Raw genomic sequence first — 24,436 nt, forward strand, 5'->3', positions numbered from 1 at the left:
GGGCCACTGCCAGCTGGGTTACCCCACCTCCACAGTACCTTCCCACCGCGTTCCCTCCTGCAACAGAAAGCCCCCTAAAAGATGGGTAACAATAAGGAATCCCACGTTTCATCAAATCTTACAGTCTTTTGTCAACACCCAATTATTTTAAGTTTCACTGAGGAAAGAAGTGCTGCCACTTTCAGGAACGTATCATAAAACATGCATCCTGATTTCAGAAACGTTCAAATGTAAAATTGGTGAGATGTGGTAAGAGGAGTATGGAGATGGAGAGTCTCCAGTTGTGGTTCAGGGGTCAACACAGGCACCGAGGACCCAAGTGTTTTCCAGGTTTCTACTCACCACCCACGGGACAACCTCAAAACGCATCCCCTCGGGATTACAAAATGGCTGCTGTGGTTCCAAGCATCGCACCCTCATACAGCAGCATCCGAAGGGGAAAGATGGAAGCTTCACCCCAGGTGGCCCTTTTTAGGAATGAATGAAATCTTTGTCCAGATTTCCCGGCCGACTTCCCCTTGCAGCTAGTTGGCCAGGGTTACACTGGGTGTTCATACCTTAGCCACATTGGCCAAGAGGAGAATTACTATGACTGCTCTGACTAATCAGGAGTCACCCTGGGCCTGGAAAGAGGCCCAGGCTCTCAAGACAGAAGTGTCTCTGACACTTAGACAAAATCGGGGTTTTGTTACAAGGAAGAAGCAGAGGAATTTGCCATCCTACTTAACCCTGAAATGCTCTTTCTTTCCACCCACACAGTTTCCAGGTGGTACCCACCCTTCCATCCAAACTCTCACATGCATATTTAGCATATTCTTTCTTCCTTGAGGAACTGCTGGCTCTGATAACCTCCTCGGAATCATTCCTCTCGCCCAGAGCAGACCCCGAGTGTCCCCAGAGCAAGCTCAGCCTCGGCCGGCCTCATCCCCAGGAATCTTCCAGCTCACCCCAAGGACACACAGGAGCAGTTTGGGGCGGGTGGAAGGAATGAATCTGCCCTCACTCTGCAGATATTCCGGGGCCTGCTTGTTTCATCACTTTCCCTGTGATTTCTAATTCCATTTTAGCATAGTCACACTCCTTGCCCACTGGATTGACCACAGCAGAGTTTAATTCAGTTTTCTGGGGATTCACGCCTCTCCAGATGTGCCCTATGGCACATACCATGATCGGTAGCAGACAAGAATCTCCAGCCTCTGTTAAGTGCCAGTGAGTGGCACAGACACGACCACTGAAACAAGCGTGAGAGGGAGCACTGCAGACTGGCAGGGCAAGCCTCGGGTGGAGGGGCGCCTGGGAGAGCAGAGCTGTTCCAGGAAGCCTGAGTCAGGGAGAGCCCGGCTCAGGACTCTGAGTCAGCACCGCAACGTACCAGTAGGCAGCTCCCATCCTCTCCGTGGTCTGGGGCAGGTCTGGCTGATTGTTCAGGATGCTCTTGTGTGGGACTCTTCTTAACCTGGCTCCTCCCAGCCATTCACAACTGTTGCTGGGGGTGAACATCATTCTGTCCCAGCTATGACTTCAGTTACTTGGTGTCCTAATGAGAGGTTGGTCCCAATAAACTGCGCCTGTCCTTTGCTCCTAAAATTCAGGCATGTTGGCGTTGAGGGTGTCTATCTGCTCTTCGCGTGCTGTGTATCTCGCAGTCCTCAGGTGTGAGTCTCAAGACTTTCCACTCAAAGCTGCGTTTGCCCTCAGGCACACGGGGCGTGATCCACCTCACTGAGAACCAAAACGTGGGAAACAGCCACGCATTCCGTTACCGTCAGACACTCTCCTTCGGGTTGTTGTAATAGCTAAGTGCCTAAGACCAGCCACCACACCACCCAGCTCAAGGTTGAAGGACTTGAGTGTCTGTAAAGGGATTTTGGAGCCTGAACTGAAAATGCTCAGCCGCAGTAAAGAAAACCCATTTTAAAAGACCATGAAATCCTGGGTTATGTGAAAAACGTGAGAGGCTGTCTCCCTTTCCATGGTAATGAATGCCTGGCTGTCTAAAAAATCTCTCCATGGTTATTTTAATTTTCGGATTTCGGTTATGCACTCAAGCAGGGGTGCCTCTATTCTTTCCAATATTTTTTGTAGGCTCCTCTGTTAGGGAAACGAATAGAACCTACCCATGGGTATCTCGGCCAGCCTCCAGAGTCAGGGCTCTGTTGTCACAGACATGTATGGGAATCCTGGACTTGCCCCTTGTCACCTGCCAGCTCTTCGGAGAGACGCACAGATGTAACTATTTAAATTATGCCAGAAACTACTGTGTGACTAAATGCCAACGAAGTAGCATTTGCAGTGGGAGCATCGTGGCCATTGGAAACTGGTGAGGCAAGGAGGAGCTGAGCTAGGTGTGAAAGACCAGACTGCGGTCAGTGGAGAGGACGAAGAATCAGGACTGCAGAGGCTGTAGGGCACGATGACACCCGGCATGTCTGCGGGGCAGTGGCTAGCAGCCCAGGCTGGGCGGAGCACTTTCTGCGGTGTGTAAAGGGCCGGGGCACGGTGGGAGGTAAGATTACAGATGTTGGGAGGTAAGATTACAGATGTTGGGAGGGAGGGAGGACAAGCATGCGGGGCTTTGAATGTTCCAGTTAGTTCATTTGCTAAGGAGCAGAAGACTAATTTAGGGTTTGGGGGAGGTATGATCTCACTGCAATTTTAAAGATATTATTCCGACAGCAACGGAATGAGAGGGGAGTCACAGGATAGAAAAGAACAATCCAGTTAGGTAGAAGAGGGTAAAGGGTGGGGAGAGATAAATGGTGATGGACAGAGACTTGACCTGGGGTGATGAACACACAATACAATATACAGGTGATGTATTATGGAATTGTCCACCTGAAACCTATGTAGTTTTATTAACCAGTGTCTTATTAACCTAGTAAATTCAATAAAAAGGAAAAAGAAAAACAAAGAACTAGCTAGACTACTGCTAAAGTCAGACATGAGGGCATGACCCATGACAGCTGCAGTAGGAATTGTGATGAAAGGAACAGAGACAAAAAACATTATTGAACAATACTATCAAACATTATTAAAGCCAGGGACAGAAGGAATCAGAACAACAAGTGACATCAGTAACAGAGACAAGGCCAGCAGTGACAGTCAGTCATGACATTTAGATGGGAACCGGGGTCACACTCGTAACCCGTCCTGCTCAACCAGGGAGAGGGCAGACGTGGGAAGGGGGGTGCAGCGGGGAAGCCCGTGAGCCAGCCCAGGGAGTGGCCTCTGTCCGCGCTGCTCCAGAAACAGCGCACCGAAAGCATGACCACGGCGGGAGATTCGGGTCCAGACTAAGATAACCTTCCCGACGATGTGATAAATCAGAGAAGCTGAGCACACCTCCTCGGGTGAAAGTGAACTCACCTCTCCAACGGTACTTCACATACCCCTAGTGGGGCAGAATCGGGTCGGGGCTATGTCCATTCAGGAGGGTCCTGTGCTGAGCGGGGGTCAACCAGCTCCAGACAAACATGCTGACCCTATTTCCTAGCCTAAAGCAATGTGAACAGCTCGTGGTGCAAGAAACATCACATTTTTATGGATATGTTCTTTAGGACTCTTCTCATTCATCACAAATCACAGACACTTGACTCAAACCACCTTGAGCAAAACAGAAATTTCTTGACTCACATGACTGAAAAGTCTGGGACTGGCACTGGTCTCAGGGACGCAAGGGACGTAACTGGATCCAGTCCGTGGCCATCTCTGAGCTCTGCTTTCCCGTGGCTCTACGCCGGGCAGGTTTCCTCTACTCTCAGTAAGAGGGCTGCCCACTGCTCCGGGCAGCACCTCCGGAGCAACTCTGGCAACAAAAATCCAACCCAAATCCTGAGCCGCCTGCCTCTCATTGGCAATCTTGGGTCCCGTGCCCGTTCCCAAGCCGATCATTGCGGCCAGCTGGTCGGGCTGGGCTCATTGGCTAAAGCCCGGGCCTCACCCCTGCCTTGGAGCTGGGGCCATTCGGCCTCTCAGACCACAAGGACTGAGAGTCACCGGGGTTCGTTCCTCTGATGAAGAGGAAGAGGAAGTGAACTCTGGGTGGGAAAACAGCAGTCCACACTGCAGGCCTGCGTCCCTCTTGCTTGTGTTGGGTGGCCTGGGGCAGGATGTGGGTTTGCTCACCCTCAGTTCTCCCTTGTCAGCCACGCCTCCCCTCCGCAAGGCAGCCCTTGAGTGGCTGGTGGTGGAGGCAACTGTGGTTCATGCTCCAAGTTCAGGGCAATGGGTCAGTCAGCACAGAATCTTAGCACTAGGCAGAAACAAGGAGGCTAGAGGCCAGACAGGCAAGCCGCAGGGGGCGGGCAGTCAGCATGGATCCCTAGCTCTCCACGGTGACTGCTGACGCCCAGGCCTGTGCTTGTCCCTGTGAAATCAGGGACTTGTCTCCAGAATCTCTTCAAATTCTCCTAATAATATAAAGAAATCAAGCACTGTCCATGTTCATAGAAATTGTTATTTTTTTCCTCAATAAATAATTTTCCAAATAAGAAAAATACCTGCTCTGTAGCAGTAAAACAAGAAGAAAAATATGCCAGGATACCATTTACGGCCTTGCAGAGCAAACAGTGTAAGCTTACAGGATTTTAAAAAGAAGCAGGCCCGGTTTGGGAACACCTCACTTTGGATCACAGGGTGCCATTCACTGATCTGTGTATTTTCTTTTCGGAATAGGTTCCAGAACAATCAAGCCATTAACTCTTATCACGCCTTTGTTAGAGAGTGTTTGTGGACGGGCTTGGCATAGTCACATGGCTCTTAAAGAAATAGGAGCTCAGGACCTGGAGCCCCGCCTCCCGGAGGGAGCTCCTGGGGACACTTGGCCCAGCCCCCTGCTTCCTGGCAGATCACCGCCACACAGTGTAGGAGAAGCCCCGCCACCTTTGGGGGGTGCTTTCCTTTCTGGGACCCTTGGTTCTTCCTCTTTGCTGATGGACAGAAGGTCCCTTTTTGGGATAAAGGCCTGGGCATGACTTCACCACCAGGGGACAGGCCGAGTGAATCCAGCCGTGAGGGGGTCGAGAATGAGGGTAGGTAGTGAGACAGACAGACTGCTGCCTGCTGCCGCTTCCCCAGGACCCATGAGCCCAGGCCGAGGCCTGCAGGCTAGTCTGTGTGCACTGGCTGCTAACACGGAGAAAAGAGAACCTGGCCAGGGTGGAGCCCGTGGCAAGAGAGACTTGAGTGACCTGGTGTTTCCTAGACCATTTCTGCTTCCAGCTCTCTGTGAACTCTTGGGAGGAGCCCCCAGTGTCCTCCAAATTCCACCAACCTGCCCCTCTGGCCTCCTGGTACCATCCGTGTCTGGGGCTGCCTCCCAGAGGGACAGACCCTTCAGGGGTCATCTCCCCCCAGGAGTGCTCCTGGGGAGTGATGCCCTCAGCCCCTGGCAGGCCCAAGCACATGAAGTCATGTCTGAGCAGAGGACGTTAGCAGGTTATTCCACGGAGGGGTTGCCCACACAAACAGCAGCCGCCTGGCTCTGCAGGGTCCCTGGCCGAGACCCTGTTGAATCCAGACTTGAATCCGGAGTGGAGGACCCTGGCTCGCACGGAGGCTGGATGTCATGTAAGGAAGGCATTTCAGGGCTGCGTGTTGAGGGGCTGGCTTGCCTTTTTCAACACTCTGACTCACTCTGGTGATGTTATTTCTTTTTTTACTTCTGGGTTTTCAGTTGTACCCGAGAGTCGTGGTAGCCGCATAACAGAGACGGGCTATAGCTGACATCGTTGGCACAACTTCTCTAGGCATTTTGACAGGAAGTTAGAGTAGATCACCATGGACATACCGCAGATAACAAAACTGAGGAATAAGAGGTTTACCCAGAGCCTCAGTTGGCAGGCCTGGATTCCTGGCTCCCAGCTCTGTACTTCTATAGGAAAATCCACAAATCATCAAGGGTAGACCCGCCTCCGCAAAGCTTCTTTCCCTGCCATTTATAAATTATAAAATCAACAGATTTGGAGCTGAGACAGTCACCACTCTTCAGAGCTCCTATGGAAAGCGCAGCACGGGAGGGAGGGTGCGCACCGTGCAGTCGCCTTCCCCCTACTCTCCCCACCGCCCCCGGCACAGGTCCAGCTCGCCCCTCACTCGCTGTGCAGTCTGAGGGAAATTACCTAACTTCTCTGTGTCGCAGACTCCGCAGCTGTGAAATACAAATCCTTCTCTGAACCTCGTAGGGCAATGGGAGCAGGAGATGATGTAACCTACAAATATACCTGTGCACAGTACCTGCTGCGTAATGAGCCCTGGATAAATACCCACTGTGGTTATTACTGTGATGGGGCAGGCGGAGGAGGCAGTCACCCTGTGGGACGCAGGAGCAAACACGAGACAGAAGACTGCAGGGGGAGGTTAGATGCCAGGCAGTCGGAATGAGAGAATGGCCGACAGCCCTGCTTGTCCTGTGGCAGGTTCCCGCCCACTGCACAGACCGGAGGCCACACAGAGCAGGCCGAGGCCCAGGAAGCAGCGGTGGTCGCACTTCGTGTTGCCTGACTCAATCCCTGATAGTTGTTAGGAGAGAGAACCCAAGACCTTTACCTTCCCATAAACTAAGTCCCCATCCAATATTCTAGACACACATATAATTATGTGCGTCCTGGGCAAGCTGGGAGGGAGGGAGGGAGAGCTGCAGAGGCATAGAAAATGATTTTTAGATGAAAAATAGTCATTAGCCAGGTATGTAAACCCATCTGCTGCCACAAAGCCATTAAAACTGAGGACCACGCCATCCTCCGGCCGGTCAGTAAAAGGGGGAGCCGTTTCCAACCGAGTCGACGCAGACAAGGCTTCGAGGAGGTTGCTGCGACTCCTTTCTGTGTCAACTGAAAAGAGGCTTCTGACTTACAAAGAAGGATCTGAAACCTAAGAAGCAAGTGACGGAATTGTCAGGAATTCCTGGTAGCCTGTCCCTGGGCTCACTGGCATCTCAAGGCCCAGCTGTAATAAAAATGCAGTTTCAAAGTGGTTTCTCTCTTTTCCAGTCAAGGGAACTAGGACTCGGAGAGCATGGGGAGTTGGGAAATAGGTCAGACACTTGTCACGCAGGCTGTTGTGGGAGGGAGAGGGCTCCGCAGAGCCATCTAGGAATTAAAATGTGACGCTCAGTCAATGTATTCATCCATTTAACAGCTCCTTTAGGGGACCAATCAGAAAAGGGTAAGGTATCCATAGACGCCACAGGGTGTGCTGAGTCTTATAACTAGATTTGGGAACAGGATTCAGCAGGCCCAGGAATTTTGCTACTTGTTGAGCTTCTCCTGATTTTCCCTTCAGCTCCAACCAGCAGGGCTCATGGGTGTGGGCTGAGTGCTGTGGCCCAAATACACACAGAGGTTTGCTAAGGTGAGGCCTCAGGGGTTGGGCCTGCCTGGCCGATCCAGGGCCGGTTGCAGGGTGTATTGTTGTGAGCTTGGGTTCTGATGGCCAAAGGATGGAGTGTTGTACGTATGGGCGCACGTGCTTGGGACTGAGTGTACTTGTTCCCAGGGGGAGCGCCCTGGCCTCCTGAGGCCCCAGCACCTCTGTCTACTGCCCCCTCCTCCCTATATTTGACTCTCTGGGGCCCTTTCCCATCTACTTGACCTTGGGAGAACCCAGCCCTGCAGTGGCTTCTTTGACGTCTACTGGGATGTGTTTCCAGCACGTTGTCACTAAGCCACAAGGAACCGTGGCAGACAGCCCATCCGGAGGTGAGGTCTGATTTGATCTCTCTTAATCCTCACGTCCAGCAACACTGATTGAGAATTCTGCCATGTGCTGGGCATATTCTAGGTGGGATGATAAGGCTTGTTTGTGGATTAACATCTACAGGGGAAGACACATACAAGAACCTGCAAATGCACAACATGGAAAAGAGCAGGCCAGGTTAGACCCCCGAGAATCCTCAGGCGGCTGGAGTGCAGGATGGAGAAGGACTCGGAGGGGGCGCATGGTGGGGAGGCGACGAAGGTTGTAAGCAGGCGATCGATACAGCAGGGTGTCCGCCCTCTGGCTGTTCTTCCAGGAACTGACTGAGTAGGACGCTGTGTGGCTGCCCTGCAGCCCGTGGGGTGGGAACCAGGCTCCAGGCCTCTACATCCTGCCTGTTGCCATCTCGCTTCCTTGACCTCATTAGCAAAACAAAAATGTATCACTTGCCTTGCTTTTGGGGCTGTTCTGAGGAGCCCAGAGATGATAGTTTTGAAAATTTAATTTTTAAAAACCATAAGATGTTTAGGCAGTGGGGCCAACAGTTAAATAAATGACATTATTTAAATATCATTTCTCTCATTCCCACGTCCATTCCCCATAAAACTGCTTTTTTAGAGGAAAGGGGAGGGGAGGAAGCGGCAGGGCCAGCAGAGCTGGAAATGAAGAAGTACCTGCCTCAGGAGAGCAGAACCCAGGGCTTCCCCGGCCCCGAGGAGGCTCTGAGCAGGAAGCAGGGCAGCCTGGGCCGCGCCCCACCTCTGTCGGGCGCAGATCGGATCTGCCCACAAACCACCAGAGGCACCCATGGGGCCCCCGGAGGCACCTGCAGGCCAGGCTCAGGGCTTCCCCACAGAGGTGGCACCCGGCTCCCCACCCTGGCTGCCACTGGGAGTGGTTTCCAAGTGACTCATGTGAATAAAATGCAAAAAAATAAAATAGAGGCGACTGGCATTTTTCTAGGCAAGTCAAGTGCCAGGCCTTGTATTGTGTTCTGACTTATCTCAGGATCAGAGGAGGAAATAAGGAAAGACTTGGCTTTCTCCCTGTCAGAACGAGAACATTTCTGTCCTTTTCTTTCTCTGTGAAGACTGTCCCCGTCCTGTGGCTTGACTTAGGTAGTTCGAGAAAGTCCCACCGGAGTCCAGGCTGCTGTCATTGCTGGCGAGGCCAGATAGGAACGTGACCATGAGCAGGCTGGGAATGAAGGCAGATGGCTATTTGTATCCAGCTCTATGAGCTTGGGCAAAGTGTTTAACCTTTTAGACGGTTCTTCCACCTTTAAAAAGTGGAGATGGTCCGTCTTCTTGAAGAGTAAGTGAATAAATCTGTGCTAGGTGCTCAGAACAGTGCCTGGAGAAAATAAGGCCTTAATAAATGTAGTTAATGGTATATGAATAATAGCATTATTTGGTGTAGATTACTTCCCCACCCCCGCTGTTCTTGTAGCCCCCGCCCTCGGGGGTCCACTGTATGTGGTGTGGCCTCCAAAGTCGATAGTTCACACAAGACCTCATCGCTGTGTCCTGCCTGCTCCTTAACCAAAAGCCTCTTGTCCCACTTTCCCGCTGCTTCCCCTTCTGTGCCCAGGCAGCCCATGCACCGCCCTTTCCCTCCCACTGTGTCCTCGTGGCCTCTCAGAGATGAGACAGCCCTCAGTCTACAGGGCCACAAGCGGTACGGGGCTCCTGGGAGCTCTGGGTGGTTTCTCCCAACCCTCCTGACGCCTGTCATCAAGCTCACACCAGTAGCGGTGATACCCACCTTGTGGGGTCACGGAGGTCTGAACGGTGAAGGGCCCGGCCCACAGCAGGCCTGTGAAAGGGCTGAGAGCAGGGGCAGGGTGTCCCGGTGGGACAGACGCCGGGTCCAGTCCTTGCTGGGCGGGGACCCGGGAGTGGGTCCCCTCACCTCTGTAAGCCCAGTGTTCTTTGCGCACCGAGGATGGTAGCGGCCCTCCCTCTCAGGATCCTTGTGCGGACTAAATTGGGTGAATGAAGGCTCCACGGGCTGAGGCCACCCGCTGTATTACTGACAGCCTGGGGTTCTTCCCTGAGGACGCGGAGCAGTTGTGGCCGGGCTGTGGGGGAACAGCGCCTGCTGGATGGAGCCAGTGCTCAGCGTCCCCCCCACCCCACCCTCTTCCCTGCAGGGCTCTACGTGCTGGTCGGTGCAGGGGCCCTGATGATGGCCGTGGGCTTCTTCGGGTGCTGCGGAGCCATGCGGGAGTCTCAATGCGTGCTTGGATCCGTAAGTGGGGTGCCCGGGAGTTGGTGTGGAGGGAGCCCGATGTCCAGCCTCCAACGCCAGCCCTTTCCGGGACCCACCGAGGCCTTGGCACTGACCTGCTCCCCTGAGTCTCCATTTCTCCACCTCTTGCATAAGAACAATATTATCTTTGTGCCTGCCTCAAAGGAGGGTGTGGGGTGGGGAATGAGGTCATTAGTGTAAAGATATTTGGGGAGGAAAAGTGTCTAACAATCGGAAGGGGTGATTGGGATTGTTCTTTTAAAAAACACTACTTCACGGCAGGTGAGGCCGCTGGAAGCTTCCTACAGGCAGGGCAGTGCTGTTATCAAGGAGAAAAGGCAAAACTTCACCAAACATCCCTTCCGTGGCTTATTGTAACAAGCAGCCTCTTAGTTGGTTTTTTTTTAATGGAATAATTTCTGTGAACTGCTATCCATCCAATGCCAGCGTGACCCAAGAGAAATGGGGAGAAGGGAGAAGACTGGGAGGAATTTTTTGTGTTTCCCCGCGAGGAGCCAGAACCAGCAGGTTTATGGGCAGCCTGTGCTTGCCCAATGCAGCCTTTGGCGGTTACTCTGATTCACCCTCTAACGCATCCACACGCCCTTCCTCCTCTCTCTCCCCCCTGCTGCTGAGCCCCTCTCTGTCTTGTTTATCGCTGAGCTTAGTCAGATCAGAGCAGACCCGAGAGACTAGAACAGAGATCCGTTCAGAACACCTGCACCTCCGCCACCACCTCCTCAGAGAAGCTTCCAGGCTGCGCAGCCTCAGGTCACACCGTCCCCAAAGCCAGGCCCCAGCCGTCACTCCCCGCCTCCTGCTCTTCTTTTGTATTTTATAAAACCTCTTTTGTCCAGCAAGTGTTATGTTGAGTATAGGTGCCGGGCACCATTTCGATATCACTACCGGAAATTATTTTTCTCGACTTTTGCTTTATTCCCTTCTCATAGCATCTCCTTTCTAATATAAGGTCTACGGTAGCGGCGGCAGGGGTATCTTACCTTATTCTCCACTATCTACCCAGCACCAAGGACAGTACCTGGCACAATGTAAATGCTCAATAAACAATTGCTCAATGAATTAAAGAGTGAATGAATGAATGAATGAATGAAAACTACAAGGGACTAAGGGGCAAATGCTTTCTGCTAGATCAACTCAAAGTAATAACCTTGCCTAATGTTTTTCAAATGAAACCAGAATCAAAGAGGCTAAATAAATCAAAAAGGTACTGAATTAATGAGGTTAGTATCTTCTCTCTATAGTTCTTCACCTGCCTACTGGTGATATTTGCTGCTGAAGTAACCACTGGAGTGTTCGCCTTCATAGGCAAGGGTGTAGTAAGTAAAAATGTCTTACAATTTCTTTGTATGATGGTTCAAGTGTTCTTGCTATGGCAAAAGACAGGAGGCTGTTCATACTCACAGTGATGTTATAAAACCAAGGAACCCACACAAATATTGTCTATGCAGAACTGCTTAACCCAGAGGTATCGAATGGGACGGGACTGAGCATCTGAGTGTGCGCACATGTGCACGTCATTTTCACCAGCTTCATAAAGGTGTCTGTGATTTTTTAAAAAATAAAAGGATCTCTAGTATAAAATTATCCCATCTGGAAATGGAATAGAAGTCAGACTGCAGATGTGAAAAAGAGGGTCGGGGAAGAATGTACATTCTGATCCTTCATGACCACCACTTGTCCTTAGGGCTTGGCCAGGACCGAGGCCACGTCACCGCAAAGACTAAAGCCTGACCTCTGCGTGCTGGTGAAGCCAATTTATTTAGATCTGTGCTCAGACCGTAGGTGTCCAGAATAGGCCATCGGGAGAACCCACAGAGGAAGTGGCCTCTCAGACACTTAAAACACACTGTGGCAGAGAGAGGCGTTTTCAAAAGGGCAACGGAGGAAGGATGGAATCTTAGGGTTACTGTGTTGCACATAAATTCGCATGCTGTCAGTACTGTGTTTATGAAACTATTTTGGCTTTTAAAAAGTAGTAAACATGTAGAATAAGTAAATACCACCTCCTTTGGAATTTTTCTAAGGTAGCTGGTTATGTTTGTAGAGGAATTCTCCACATTTTATGTGCTATTTGAATGCGGAAACAGTCTTCCTTGGTCATGAACACCTCTGAAACCATGTCATGGGAAGAGCTGAGTTGTTTTCACCAGTGGGTGCCAGGAAGCACAGGTCGTGACCCCAGCCATACATCCCAATCACCTGGGTCGCCCAGCCACCTGGGGTCCAGTTGATGCTGATGCCCCAGGTTCGAGGCATCAAGGTTCGATGATCCTGCACTGTAAGAAATCTTTCTAGTCTGTGGAAATGATTCTTGTTCATTTATCCTTCCATCTTCAAAAGTATCTTAGAAACCCTAGAACCTATAATCTGTTCCACATACGCAGAATTATCTTAAAATATAGATGAACATATTGGAAAGACTGCATTTTTGAAGGGTAAGGAAGAGGGGGTTTTCCTTGATGAAAGGAGAATGTTTGAAATTTCATTACAGTTGTAAAGGTAACTGTGATTTTAAAAAAGAAAAAAAAAGATCTCTAGTATAAGATTATCTCATCTGGAATGGAACAGAAGTCAGATTCCACTCACTGTCACCTCGTTTTTCCTGGTGTTTTTCAGGCTATACGACACGTTCAGACCATGTATGAAGAGGCTTATAATGATTACCTTAAAGACAGGGGGCGGGGAAATGGGACGCTCATTACCTTCCACTCCACAGTAAGTAGCTTTACTTCTTCCTTCAAATTCAGTCTTCCAAATGTAACTTGCGGACCAGGTTCTCTCTGATCACCTGGGTTAAAAATAAAATGCATGGGATATTGCATATGTTTTATAAAGTATATGCTATAATGTGTATATATGTATATGCATATATGTGTGTACATATATTCCTATGTACATATACAAATAGTGTAAGTTTACTGTTGTAAAAATCCTTTAAAAAAAGAAAAAGAAAAGCATCCTTAAAGAATTTTATTACATCTAGCTTTTCTTATTCAATGTCTGTTCATGCTGTTTTCCCACCTAAAGAGACGTCTAGAATTCATATGGTATCAGTACATATTATCTGCATACTACTAATTATTTGCCATGGTATTAAGGAAGCAGCTGTATTTCACAAAGACTGGAAAAATATAATAGCACAACACTGTGTTTTTTATGTTTTCCAGAGTTGTTGTAAATTTTATTTGGTTTTTATATAGTAGGTCCTACAATTGTATTAGCCTCCTAATTTTCAAAATACCAAGAAAGAAACAAAATGTTCTTTTTGACAAATTTCAAACGTAAGTAAATAACTGAGAGTCGGTTCGGTGAGGTCAAGCAGCGGTGCCGTGGTCCGGCCCTGCTGGGGACCACCATGCATGACACGCATCAAACCCAGAGGAGGACGCACCCCACACACAGAGTCCACGAGAGGAGGGCAGGACACGTGCCCCAAAGACACAAAAGAGCACAAATGAGGGCGCAGAGAAAGTAGCCCAAACACTATCGGCTTCTCTCCTTGGGTGGCATCGCAGTGCACCAGACACAACCATGACCTTCGAGTCCGAAAAGCTCACTCTTAGCTGCAGCTCTGCCATTGTACAGCTTTGTGACCTGAGTCAGTTCCTTGCCTCCTTGATACTTGGCTCCCCTTGTTTATAAAATAAAGGAGTACGTGAGACAGCCAGTTCCTTTCCTTCTGGAAGGTCCTCTCATCAGGGCACTGCTGCAAGCTATATGCACTTAATCAAGGAAGGCTGGCATTCCTTGAAGTCGTGGGATTTCTCAACCACTGTGATACAGAGAAGGAGGCCAGAGCCCCTGGGCCAGATGTTTCCAGGGATCCCAGCCCTAGTCTGTTCGAAGAATGTCCTGGGAGGCACCACACATTTATCCTGCTCAGCCTCGGCTGCTCCAAGGACATCAAGCTGCACACAGGTTCCTTTGTCTTTGAAGGACTGTCCCTAAGGCAGGACACCTGTTTGCTGGCCAGGCTTCCAGCCCTGGTCTTCAGCCCCTGGAGTTTACTGTGGCCACTTCTCCACTCCCAGACTGCCCCCAGTTAATGAACCCTTCCCGAAGCTCGTAAAACCCCAGCTACTCCGCAGGTTAAATTACTCCCAGACTTGAAAGAAAAAAAATCCAAAGGCCCAACTCCTGTCCAAAAAAACAGCAGTTTACACAGACACTGAAATTAAGTCCTGGCCTCTTTGGGTTGCCTTGAGTCACTTCCCATCATAAAACTTAGACAACTTCAGAGAAGTCATTTTCTCGTTTCGCCTGCACAGTCACGTGACTCTCCACTCTCCACAAAGGCGTCTGGGTTGCCAGGTTGCGGTGACCAGGCCTCGAGCTGCTTTGCCACTGCCACTGGGCGCCCCGGGCCTTGGTGGCAGTGCCCAGACTTGCAGCCACTAGTCCCCTTCCATGTCCTAAAAGCTGTTTTCTGACTCCCTAGTTTCAGTGCTGTGGGAAAGAACGCCCCGAACTGGTGCAACCCACGTGCCCAAAGGACCTTCCAGGACCCAAGGTAAGCATCTCCAGCAGGGTCCTCTCCCAGTGCGGTCTGGGCTTTGGCTTTGTTCTTTGTCAAGTAAGAGCTGGGTCTCCATCTCCCGGGCCCTGGGCAATGATGCAGATGCTACGGCACTGGTTTAGCTCACTAGTGCAGCTCACTGATTCAGTGCACACCCAAGAATGCTGCCCCGGGTCTCTGTATGGGAGTCATGGTGCCGGTAAGTGCTTGGTGATAAAGCGCTGTGGGTTGGGCACCATGCAAGTTTTGAAAACACCACGAAAAATGCAGGTCCCTTTCTCAGTGGCTTCACGGGCTGGTTCAGGGATGTGGTGCTGTGCCTGAACTGTGTGTGGGGTGCAGAGCAGACAGAGCGGGGTTAGGAGAGCTTCACACAGCATGGGGTCCTTGAGCTGAGTGTTGACAAAGGAAGGTCATTCCAGGCCCAGAAAGCAGCAGTGGCAGAGGCAGGGCAGTATGACGCTCTGGGACTGCAGAACAGGTTGTCTAGAGCTAATGGTGAGGAACATTTTTTGAGAGGCAGTCAGAAGCATGATTCCACACCTGGAAGCTTGGGGAAGCACAGAGGATTAACACAGTCGGCTTTGCCTTGCAGGGAGAGCATTCAGGCTGCGGGTGTGTCTGGTAGAGTCAGAGGTTAGAGACTATGGAGAGAGGCCACTTAGGTGACATTCAGTGGTCACCCTGGTAAGAGAGGATGAAGGGTTAGAGGAAGTCACAACAGTGGGGAGGGAGGAAGAGACAGATTCAGAGATGTTTGTGGGGTGGAATCAGAAGTTGTCAGGCCTGGACAACTCACTGGGCTTGAGTCGGGAAGGAGAGGAGGCAGCTAAGACTTTAGACTTCTGCGTCGGCGGAGTGATGGGCAGAGGCTCCACTCACTGAGCGAGGCAAGTGTGGGGAAAGGAGCGGATGCTGGGAGCAGAGGACAGCTGCAGCCCCGGTCGAGTTGCACTTCAGGTGCCTGTGGGACTTGCAGGTAATCTTTGTTGAAGACGCGGGTGTGGAATCCCAGCATATTGGTGGTCGCTGAAGCCATATTGGTAGGTGTGGATGGGAGCACGCAGGGAGAGAGTGTGGGACGGGGAAGAGGCCAATGAGGAGGTTCGCTGAGGGCGAGAAGCCAGAACGAGACTGCGAAGAGGCGTCGGAGTCAGGGAGAGCCCAGTGACGGTGGCACCCAGGAAACGGGGGGAGATGGCGTGTCCACAGAGTCAGGTGCCGGGAGGAGGATGAGAATGTGCAGGCTGGAAATAATTTGTTGGATTTGGTGCTTAGAAGACAGTTAATGGCGTTCACCACGTGGTTCCAGCGCATTGGTGGAAAAAAAACACAGGTACCACGTGGGAAATGAGGAAAATAGGAGAATGTGGGAACAATGCTGTCAATGTCTGAGGCATTCAGCTGTGAAAAGGTGGGTGAGAATTTACTCCCCACTTCCATTGTGAAGCACCCACTGAACACTCCCTGCGTCCTTCTGAGTTGGGTGAAGTGAACAGGACACCCTCTGCCCGTGAGGGTGCGCCCTCTGGCTGGGGTGACATCCAGGGAGGCGTCACCCCATGTGGCAGCACAAGAAACTCAGCCAGGGGCACGGGACTCGAGGGCTCCCGGGAAGCTGCCCTGGCATGATTCTGAGGGTGGATTTTGAAGGATGAATAGTTCAGCAAGCAAACAAAGGAATGAACACTCCACCTAGAGGACATCAGGCAAAGGCACAGAGGCAAGAGAAGGTAGCTGTATCCAGGAAAGTGCGGGGGCGGGGAGGGGCCTGTCCAGGTGAGTCCCTTTAGAGGGGACACCTGTTCTTGAAGGGCCTCCAATACTGTCCTGAAGCCAGAAATCGGGTGGGTTCTGGGATGGCATTGGGGTTTTCCTGAGTTTGACATAGTAGCAGTAAGGAGGACTGAAGGGAGGTGAGTAACCTGGAGCTGGAGAGACCAGGTGGGAAAACTGTAACCACATGGTCAGCCAAGAGTGGCTAACGGGGCAGGAATGAAGAGGAAAAGGCCTTCTAGAAAGTGAAATCTGCAGGACCCGGTGACAAGCGAGACAGGAGAGAAGCCAGACACCCACTGCTGGGCCCTGGCTTCCCTGTCTGGAGGGATGATGGCATCATTTACCGAAATGCGGAATAGAGAACAAGCAAATTTTGTAGGAAAAAAAAGTGAAGTCAGTGTGTAACATGGGAATTTGGTGGAGCCAGCAGAACCTCCCAGTGGAAACGTCCAGTAGGCAGTTGGAAAATTTGGTTTGCAGCTCAGGAGAGAGGTTTGGGAATCTTAAAGCTCTAGATTGAATTTGCTCCATTAGGTTTGGAGGAAAAGAAGGATAGAACTCTGGGAAACCACATTTAGAAGTGGCCAGAGGAGGAGCCGCCCAATAAGGAGACTAGGAGGAGTGGGCAGACACCAGCGAGGAGGCAGGACGAGGGAGCAGGGACTGTGCCCAGGGCCGGGTGCTGCCACCGAGGTCAGTTTGGCATTTACCAGGCCCTGTGGGCTCAAAGACGAGTGACCCAAAGTCCCTGCTCTCAAGGAACTCAAAGTCCAATTGGAGAGGCGACCTCCGCGGTGGATTGAGCGCAGTGACAGAGGTGCGCACAAACTGTGTGCGATGCCATGAACGCTGCGTGGGGCTTAGGGGAGGCCAGAGGCCAGGGGTCCGGGGGAGGCAGACCACAGTAGTGACTTCTGGCTTCAGTTGGCACGAGAGCTTGGAGGAGATCTGCCTGCGGCGAGCAGCATGACATGCGACAACACAGAAGCAGAAAGCGTGGTGGCTTGTGGGGGGAACTAAAAGCTCAAGGATGTACTGGAAAGCTGACCGAACTGAGCATTTAAAAAGTGGTGGCCCCATGTCAGAGGCGGACTGAGGGCAGAGCCCAGACTGCAGGAAGGGACGGCGCCCCTCACACAGTTTGGCTTTGGGCAAAGGGCAGGAGAAGGGAGTTCAGAAAACCGGAAACCCAAATTACCACTCAACACATTGAAATTATAGGCAATGAATAATAATGTTTAAAATAAAGAGATGCTATTATTTAACCAATAAAATTGGCCAAGTTTTTTCCCCTTAATAATCATATATAGTGTGGAGCACAAATGATGTAAAATGAGCATTTTCAGAGAAATTGGTACACAAGTTTTAGAGAATGATATGAGTGTGTAAGGCTAATAGGTTAAGTAGTTCATGCCCTTTGGCCCAGAAGTCCCACTTCTCAAAATTATTTTAAGAGAAGAAATCAGAGCTGCAAATAGAGACTTCTGCATGGTGGTGTCCTCTGCACCGTCATCCTACGAACAAAACCCCAGATAGGTCACACTGATATGTGACAACAGGGGACTGTCTTAGTAAGTTATATACTAGCATAGGAGAAAGTGTTTTCCAGCCACTACAATCACAATCTTAGAGAATTTTTAATGAAAGAAGACAGTTTTGAAATTCAGTGTTAAGCTGAAAAAGCACACGGTCGTATATAGAGAATGAACTTTGTGTCTAAGAATGCACCAGTAATGCTAGTGGTTATGTGTAGTGCCATCTACGTACAGGGTTTGGTACTCTCTGCGGCTTCAGGCATCCACTGGGGGTCTCAGGGTGTGTCCCCCATGGAGCAAGGGGGACAACTGTACCATCAGGTGTTACTTCTGGCTTTTTTTTCCGCAACAGAATTGCATTGACGAAATCGAGACCGTAATTAGTGTTAAGCTCCAGCTCATCGGAATTGTCGGCATTGGAGTTGCAGCTCTCACGGTGAGAAAGTTTCAGAACATAGCTTCTGCCCTCGAAGGAGCCTCGTGCCTTTGCACCTTATTTCTCTTCGTGTGATGGCAGTGTCTTGGGAGACATGTCTTCTAAAAGACAAAGCCATCTGTCGACAGGACAGCTCCGAACAAAGCTAATTAAATACATTAAGATTGAGTTCTCTGAAATATGATACAAATATCATAGCATAATGAGAACCTTGAGTTTATCATTGTAATAATTTCCCAATTTAAAGCCACCAAGCTTAACCTAGACCAGTGATTTTCAGTTCTGGTCTCTTCTACGGTTAGAAATGTAAAACAGCATCAGCTTAACCCTGTCACATGAGGTCTACAGAGCCGGCGCGGTGCGGCGATGAGCAGCATGAGCTCTGGCAGGATCACGCTGTCTGGCTTCTGCTTTTGGCTTCGCTACTTACAAGCCCTGGGATCATGGGAAAGCTTCCTAATTTCTCTGTGCCTCAATTCCCTCACCTGTAAAACAAGGGTTTTAATGTACTAATCTCTTACAATTATTGTGAAGATTAAACACAATACTACATATCAAGTATTATCAGACATTATAGTGCATGGAACATAGCACTGAATGCGTGCCGGCTGTTCATGCAATCTGCGCACTCCCAAACGCAGAATCCAGGGGAACAGCACGTGTGACAGTCTGGGTCGTAGTGCCCCCGGGCACTGCAGGTGGCTCAGCTCCTCTAACTGCAGAATAGCGAGTGAGCGAGAATGGCTAGGGACTTTAGGGTGTGGTAGGAGTAGCAGGAAGAGAGGACAAGGACAGGGTGTGAGGGTCCAGGTAACTGAGGTCTTCGTGTCCTTTCAGAGGTTGGGTAGAAAGAGGGGAGCCACCGAGGGTTGGAAGGACCTGGAGATAAAGTCAGAGGGAAGCAAGATTGGAGTCAAGTGGGGCCAGTAAAGTGGTGATTTGCATTGCTAAGGGTTTGAGTGCAAAGAGCTAATGCTAAGGAAGTACTTGCCCTCTAACCTTCTATGTAGGTTGACTCCTGGCCTAAGCTAAGGCAGGGGCAGTGGGAATTGCAAGGAAATCAACAAATTGGCAGGTCTAGGGAGACACTCAAGCATCTTTCCTCTTGCCTGTGTTTGGAGCACAGGGGTGGGGAGGCAGGTAAATATATCATGCTGAGGAGCCCCGGTCCAGGAACACCTCTCAGGCCCTCCCCACCTGCCGGGGGCTAGCCTGATCACCATCCTGAGGTGGAACATTTGAGAACATTCTGTGTAACAGAAGTACCAGACAGACCCTCCTCACAATGCTCTAGTCTCGATGAATGAGCCTCCTAGAAGCGGTCGGTCACCCCGCCTCATGACAGGGGCAGGATGAAGCTGGTAAAGTGTCTTCCTGAGGGGACCATCTAGAGTAAAACCAGGTGAGGATGGGGTTGCATCCAGCCTTACATTCGCTCTATTGGCCACCTTGAATCAGTAACCCCCCCCCCAAGTTTCTCCCTTAATTCTTTTCTTCCTGTGGTAGGAGCTGCACAGAGCAGAGTTAACCAGATGTCCATTAGGTGTCTCCCCTGCCACACACTGTACTGACTTCTGTCAGCCAGAAACAGGGAGCCCAGCCCAAGCTCGGAGGCCACTCCCTTACTTAAGCCTACCCCTTCCCTTCTGAAATAGAGGACAAACACATGTTTTCTTTAACCTGGCACTTGCAGATCCTAGTCTGATACAGGATGGGATTGAGGACAGAACCAGAGAGTCACGGCAATGATTTCTTTAAACAAACACTGACTATGGTTTACAAACACTGGGCCCACAGAGAGCCCTCCTCTGGCTCTGCAAAATGGTAGGGGGAAGGGCTGAGGGCGAGGATCTTTGGGCACCCTTCTATTCAAAGCGTCTCAGTGGCCACTGAGCTTGCCAAGCATTTGGCTTCTCTGAGATTAGAAGACACCAGGAATATCACAGCTCAAAACACCTTGATTTATGTTTTGGTAAAACTATCGAGTTAAATAGTGAAGCATCACTTACACTTAGAAATGGAGCGGGAGTGAAGAGATGGTCCACTTTTTAATGTGCAGTTGCCGTTGCAAAAACTCAAAGCATTTCCAACAGTAGACAACTACTTAGACCACAGGCATATTTCAACAACTAGTGGCTATAAATACTTCTCAAAGCAAAGATAGAAGAGATCTGAAATTAACCTGAAATATAAAATTCCCCAAACAGTACTGTATTATTGGTCTTTTATAATTATTAACAACTGTTCTAGAAGCTAGACGTAGAGCTCTTTTCTTAAAGCCAAGCCTTGTTACTTTTCAACAATAATGAAATCGGAGTTCATTTCAGGCAGAGTTAATATGGAAGTCTCTAACCCGTAGTCATAATTAAGGAGATATGTAAAAGTGCCATTTATAACCAGTAATTGCTGGTTCTAGTACTCGTTAACTTGAGCTAGACACATGGGTAGTCTGCTGTGCTTTCCATCAGCGTTCGTCATCTGAAAGTCATTAACACGTGTGTCCTTCTCTTTCAGATCCTTGGCATGGTGTTCAGCATGGTCCTTTGCTGTGCAATACGAACCTCCAGAGACGTGATATGAAGCTGCTTCCATGAGAAAACTGCAATCTAGAGCTTCCATATACACGTGACAGGAGCTGTCTCCTGGCTCATTTTTCATATTCAAAGGACGTTAGGATTTAAATACTTTTCTCTCAATTGTACATTTGCACATGTATGTATGTTTGGCTCATCACTGACTTACCCCTCGAGTGAATGCCTACGTACACTGACTGGGAGCGTATTCGTGTGTGATTTGTGTGCTTCCGGTATATGCATCATGCAGAATGAAGTCGGCTTGCTGGGAATTTCTGATTGGTTATACAGTGAAAGGAACAGCCTATGGAATATTTAACTCTCAGAAAAAGATCAGAAACTTTGATAAATGTAATAATTGATCGGTTTCTCAGAGTCTAGCCACAGAAAGTTAGGTACAGAGTTCAGGGACCCCTGGGTCACAGAAGCAATAAGCCACAGGAGTGGAGAGACCGCGGTGCAGGGTTAAAATGATTGGGTCTGAGGAGAGTGTGAGGGTTCCTGGGATTTTTTTATATACATGCTCTCCCCAGAATACAGTCAACCACAGTTTTAGCCCTAAATACATCTGTGCAACTAAATATAGCATGGAAAATCTAATTTGAATAAGTCATATTTTCCTAGTATTTAAAAAGAAAAAAAAACCTCCCTCTGCAAAAAGGGTTACACAGACAATCGTGTGTCCTGTAAAAGTGACTTGTAAGGACTGAAAAAGAAAAAGCCTTTTAATGACTTTTTAAGAAAATATTTGTGTTCTTATATAAAGGTGTCTAAATGTTGCTTTATTCCTTTCTTTCCGTGACGCTGCTCTGAACTACTGCAACCCTCTCACCCGCAAAAGGGCTTTTATCTCAGACTCCTCCGTATTTCTCCAAATGCAAGGGCAGGAGGACCACAGTGAGAGGTCTGGCAGCTGTCACTGTGGGAAAGAGAATTTCACAGGCACTGTATCTTTAAAATACCTCATCACTTGAGTTTACATATTTTCCTAATTTTTTATATTTTTCCTATTTATTCACCTAGAGAGCCCTTCTTCATAGATTAAGAAGTACAGTTTTTACTGCTTAAAGTAAATAAAACAAAATCCTTCATGAAGTCCAAATATTATATCATGAGCATCCTTGGCCAACCCAAAACAAACAAGAGCCTCTTCTCCGGGTTGTGTGCACACACAGAATACCCACAGTACAAGGATATGTACTCACACACACGCACACACACACACACACACCAGAAACCTGTTTTTCTCAGTGCAAGGCCCCCATACAAATAAAATTTCCATGTTCCTTTATGGTCTTGACGCTTTATTTTAAGTACACCCAAATTTAGGATCTAAATGGACATATTTGTCCATTTTTAATAACTTGGTACATTTAGGAAATCATGGCATTCTGTTTAGGATTGCACTCGAAAAGCCCACACACAAGAGTGAAAGTACCGCACACTTTGAGACCGCCGAGTAAGTTTGCACATGGGTGAGAACGCAAGTCTCTCAGTGTACTCTTCCGAGAAACTACAAGCCATTTACTGAGAAGGCTTCACGGTTTGAAATCGTCTCATCCCATAAAGAATGGCACTTCCCCTTCCGCCATGCCTGCTACTGTAGGAAACCTTTCTAGAAAAGAAAAAAAGTCAGATTGGAAGCAAGCTGAAAATTGAATCGCTCATGGCTACTTTACCGTATCTAAGACAATCACTTCACAAAATAGGGGTTTATATCCCAGTAGTTGAGAAATACAACCTTTTCAGCAAAGAACAAACAGCCCATGTCTCTTGATGGCTTTCTTCATCTCTCTGCGTGAAGACAGGAAACAGGCCCAAGTGCAAACTCAGGTTTTTTCCAGCTCAGACTTGCCTCTGAGTCAGCAGAAATGAGTTTTGTTGTATATCAGAATTAACGACCTTAAAAAAGACTACAACAGTTAAAAGTAGAAGAGCAGAGGTGAACCATCTCTTCATTCCTGGTCCATTCATAATTATATTTACTTATTAATGTGCCCTTTTTGGAGTAATTTTTCCAAATTACATGCCCTGAGTAAAATTAGAGAATTCCACCTCTGAGTGAAGGTAGATTTCTATATATATGTATATCTTGAATGTATACATACATCTTGAATTCCTATATATCTTGAACCTATACAGAGCTATTGAGTATGTACCTCTTGAATATATACATATATAACACAACTATATGTATACATGTGTGCATGTGTATGCATGTATACATATATGTGTATATGTATATACACAAATATAAAATGTTGCCTATGTCTGTTTACCTGTACCAATATGAGGTCAGACCCAAACATTTTCTTAAGCCTCTGGTGCCAAAGCCCTGACTTAGAACTTTTCGATGAAATATTTTAAGGTATTTCAAATTAAATTTTCTATGCACTACAATTGCTTGTTTATCTTAAAATCCTGTTATATCTTCATGCACACCTCCACACATGTCCAAAGGTCACCAATCCGCCCACACAGTATGGTGAGAAAGGGAAGTAGCAGTAGCCCTTCTACAGAGGCACCTTGGGAGCTGGACTCAAAAGCAACACTTGAAGGGCTCTCATTACATACGGCTGTATTTCAACAAACAGTGTTTCACCCAAACTGTACCTCTTCCCCAGAACAGCTCCTCTTTGTCCGTGGTTTAATCTGTAAACCACACACTGGTGCGGGGGGCCCAGTGTGGCCTGCCCCCACTCCCCCCTCCCCCTACCCTCCCCATGCACAGGCAACCTCAGCGCTTGTTCTCCTCTCCCCAGTGAAGAACAATAAGGGGTTTGCTCGGTGCAAATGAGGCTGCGGGAAGACGGCAGTGGGAGAGGCCATGCATCTTCCCTTTTGAAAGAAGTCTATCAAAGATTAAAGGGATGAGGCGTCCTCTGTATCCTGGGTAAAGCGTGGTTTCCGTGGCTCTAAGGACAGTGGCTGGGAGTTCAGGAGGTACACCCCAGCTTTCCCGATTCACTGCTCCCCTGGCAGGTGCTTTGAGCACCAGCCCCTCAGTGTCAGCTACCCCCCTTTCCCCATCCCTCAGAGGGAACCTCACAGGTCCCTGAAGCTAGTCATTTAAATACATCATCTTAGTTTGGACTCATCAAAATCAAATTTGGGGGAAGGTATATTTTAAGAAAGACAAAGGTTTTCTATTTCCTTTCAACATGACATTATTTTTCCTATAAAATATACCTGTAAGGTATCATATGGAGGTATCCCCTGAGAGGTAAAAAGACTACACCAGTGCAAAATGTCATCATCATTTTGTTGATATCCTTGTGATAACAACGAAGGCTAAACACATGCCAAGGATCCACTATTCAAATGACTGTCTCCAGAGATACGGAAACATGAAGAATGGAAGTAAAATGCCCAGGATGTTGCAAAGCAAAATCTGTGCTGATTTCATGAAGTTTTCAGCTGCTGTGCCAGGAACCCTTCCAAAGCCCTGGTATTTGTGGGGTTTTTTGGGGGGTGGGAGTGAGTTTCCTATATAATTTTTGATGGTTTCATTTATATTAAGTAGAAAAAATTTAAATTGAAAGAAGTAACCAACAAAGTGCTTAGTATAGCTGGCAACTAATGAATACTAAGTACCATTATAATTATGTTGACAGGAAGATGTTTTGTTAAT

General features: G+C 48.8%; 1 protein-coding gene across 1 annotated transcript in view; it reads left to right on the top strand.

Annotated features, from left to right (window-relative positions):
- The window catches only part of TSPAN2 (tetraspanin 2), a 37,911-nt gene extending 16,909 nt beyond the window's left edge, over positions 1-21,002 (top strand). The window contains exons 3-8 of the mRNA XM_037135105.2: positions 9,848-9,945; positions 11,208-11,282; positions 12,583-12,681; positions 14,405-14,476; positions 18,149-18,232; positions 20,747-21,002. Of these exons, the coding sequence (XP_036991000.1) occupies positions 9,848-9,945; positions 11,208-11,282; positions 12,583-12,681; positions 14,405-14,476; positions 18,149-18,232; positions 20,747-20,812 (494 nt within the window). The 3' untranslated portion in view covers positions 20,813-21,002. The remainder of the gene's footprint in view (positions 1-9,847; positions 9,946-11,207; positions 11,283-12,582; positions 12,682-14,404; positions 14,477-18,148; positions 18,233-20,746) is intronic.
- Positions 21,003-24,436: the final 3,434 nt, after the last annotated feature.

Source organism: Artibeus jamaicensis, unplaced genomic scaffold, assembly GCF_021234435.1.
Source record: "Artibeus jamaicensis isolate MK-2021 breed Jamaican fruit bat unplaced genomic scaffold, CSHL_Jam_final scaffold_1689, whole genome shotgun sequence".
Classification (NCBI taxonomy): Eukaryota; Metazoa; Chordata; class Mammalia; order Chiroptera; family Phyllostomidae; genus Artibeus; species Artibeus jamaicensis.